This window comes from Nothoprocta perdicaria, unplaced genomic scaffold (genome assembly GCF_003342845.1).
Source record: "Nothoprocta perdicaria isolate Ctin4 unplaced genomic scaffold, notPer1 scaffold_4, whole genome shotgun sequence".
Lineage (NCBI taxonomy): Eukaryota > Metazoa > Chordata > Aves > Tinamiformes > Tinamidae > Nothoprocta > Nothoprocta perdicaria.
In genome coordinates this window covers 8,339,171-8,341,333 of record NW_020455643.1, presented here as the reverse complement: position 1 = coordinate 8,341,333, position 2,163 = coordinate 8,339,171, and the positions used below count along the sequence as shown (strand labels likewise).

At 72.8% G+C, this 2,163-nt stretch overlaps 1 protein-coding gene across 1 annotated transcript in view; it reads left to right on the top strand.

The window, feature by feature from the left end:
* VWA5B2 (von Willebrand factor A domain containing 5B2) overlaps window positions 1–2,163 on the top strand; it is a 10,516-nt gene that overhangs the window by 5,673 nt on the left and 2,680 nt on the right. The window contains exons 13-16 of the mRNA XM_026045242.1: window positions 4–189; window positions 1,295–1,520; window positions 1,600–1,944; window positions 2,015–2,152. Of these exons, the coding sequence (XP_025901027.1) occupies window positions 4–189; window positions 1,295–1,520; window positions 1,600–1,944; window positions 2,015–2,152 (895 nt within the window). The remainder of the gene's footprint in view (window positions 1–3; window positions 190–1,294; window positions 1,521–1,599; window positions 1,945–2,014; window positions 2,153–2,163) is intronic.

Genomic DNA, 2,163 nt, shown 5'->3' with positions numbered 1-2,163 from the left:
GCCGCGCCGCTCTCCCGCAGCTCCACCAGCAGCGAGTCCACGGGCTCCCGCGACGCGGGCGCCGCCGACGGCACCGCCGCGGCGCCCGGCTCCAGCGGCAACTCGCAGCAGGGCCAGAGGAGCCTGTCCCTCTGCGAGTCCTCCACCAAGTCGGCCCCGCCGCCCCAGGCGCCCGCGGCGGCCACCAAGGTGAGGCCAAGGGGGGCCCATGGGGTGGGGGTCTCCCCTGCCCCCAYGGGGCTCTTGCCGGCCCGGAGGCAGCGGCTGGAGCGCGGAGGGCTGGGCTGGAAGCTTCTCCAGCGGCTTTGCCCTGTGGGAACCGGGCAGCGGAGGTGGAAGCGCTGCCTGCCCAGCTGCCTTAAGCAGCGCCGGTGCCTGCCGCCTGCCCCGTGCTGCGGAGCGAGAGGAAGAGCCGGCCCCGCTCCAGGCATGGGGATCGCTGGGCTCCTGCCCGGCTCCCTGCAGCCCTCGGCCACGGCCCCGCGGGTCCGGCCGGGCCGGATAGCGGCCCTGGGGACGGCCGCCCCGCCGCGAGGGCTCCGGCCACGGCGCCAGGTAGGGCCGCCTGTCCCCAGGCTCCCGCCTCCGGCTGCGCTTGCACAACCAGCACAGCTGGTGGCCTTTGCAACGCAAATGTCAGGCGTGGGAGCCCTCCGGCCGCGTGAGCCCTGGCACCGGGGGAACGGGTGCTGGCGCCCGGCTGGCTGCCCATCCCGGCACCCAAGCAGTGATCCCCGTCGGATCCCAATGCGCCCCGGTAGCAGCTCCTCAGCCCTCCGGCTTGGCAGCAGAGTGAGGGAGCAGCGAGCGGTTCCTCGCATTTCCAGCTCCTCACAAGCTGGCGACATTTACAYGCAGGTGCTACCTTCCCAGCACAGCCACAGCGCTTCCCTGCTCTCCTCTCAGCRCTCCTTTGCTGGGAGATGTTATTCCCGCCCCAAGGTTTTTAGCTGAGCTCTTTCTTTGTGCCACTAACCCTTTCCCCTTAGGGTGATTGCAGCACAGTCCATCCTGTCCTAACCAAACTGAGCCTCCTGTATGTGTAAAAAGGGACAAATCCAAGCCTATCTCAATGCCAGGATGGCTCAAACCCCGGGGTTGTTTGCACRCTCATTGCATGCTGCAGCTAGCCCTTCCCTTGCATATCCGAGCACCGCTGGCACAGCTGGGAGCCTGTCGGCTTTGGGGGCCCGGCCGACGCTGGGTGTCACCCCCTGGGAGCCCAAGGGGACGGCAGCAGCGCCCTGGGGCGCAGGCCGGGAGCCGCGGGGGCTGCAGGTGCCTCCCTGGGCAGGTGCCGGCGTCGCGGAGCGCCGAGGAGCTGGCGCGCAGGAGGAAGGCGCTGGCGCGGGCCGCGCTGGCCGGGCGCAGCTTCTCCTCGCCGCACGGCGAGCTGGACGCGCACCGGCTCCGCCGGGCGCTCGAGAAGGTCTCGCAGCAGAGGAACCAGTCGCTGGAGGGCAAGCTGGAGGAGCTGGGCCCCACGACGCAGCGGCTGCAGCGGAGCGCGGCGGAGTCAAGTGAGCGGCGGCTCCGCGCGGCTCTCCGCCGAGCCGGGCCCGGCCGCTCCTGCTGACACCGGCCCTCGCTCCCGCGCAGACAACCTGCTCTCGCCGACCCACCTGGACTGGGACATGCTGGTGGAGCCCTCCTACCTCTTCAGCGCGTCGCCGGCCTCCGAGGGGAGGGAGCCGGGCCCGGGCGAGGGCAGCGCGCCGCTGCGCTGCCAGGTGGTGATCCACGCGCTGCGGGCGGGCAAGCCGGTGTCCTGGGAAGTGTCGGCCTCGCTGGAAGCGCTGCTGCGCCCGCGGGATGAGCCGGGCAAGGAGGAGCCGCCGGCGCGGGCGCGCGGGACATGGGAGCAGCCGCTGCACCGCCTGGCCGCGCGCTCCGTCGTGCGGGACCAGGAGAACGCGGCGCAGCGGGAAGCGGAGCTGGAGCAGGGTGGGTGCGCGTGCCGGCGCGGCGCCGGCCTCCCCGGCTCGCCCGCCTCTGACGCCCGGCCCGTGCGCAGGCTTCGCCCGCCGCTTTCGCCTCAAGGCCGTGCAAACCAGCAAGGCCTGCAACGTGCCGTCGCTCTACACGTGCGCGGTGCCCGTGGACGCGGCCACGCGGGCGGCCCTGCCCGCCGCGCTGGAGGTGTGGGGCGCAGGTAGGGCGCGC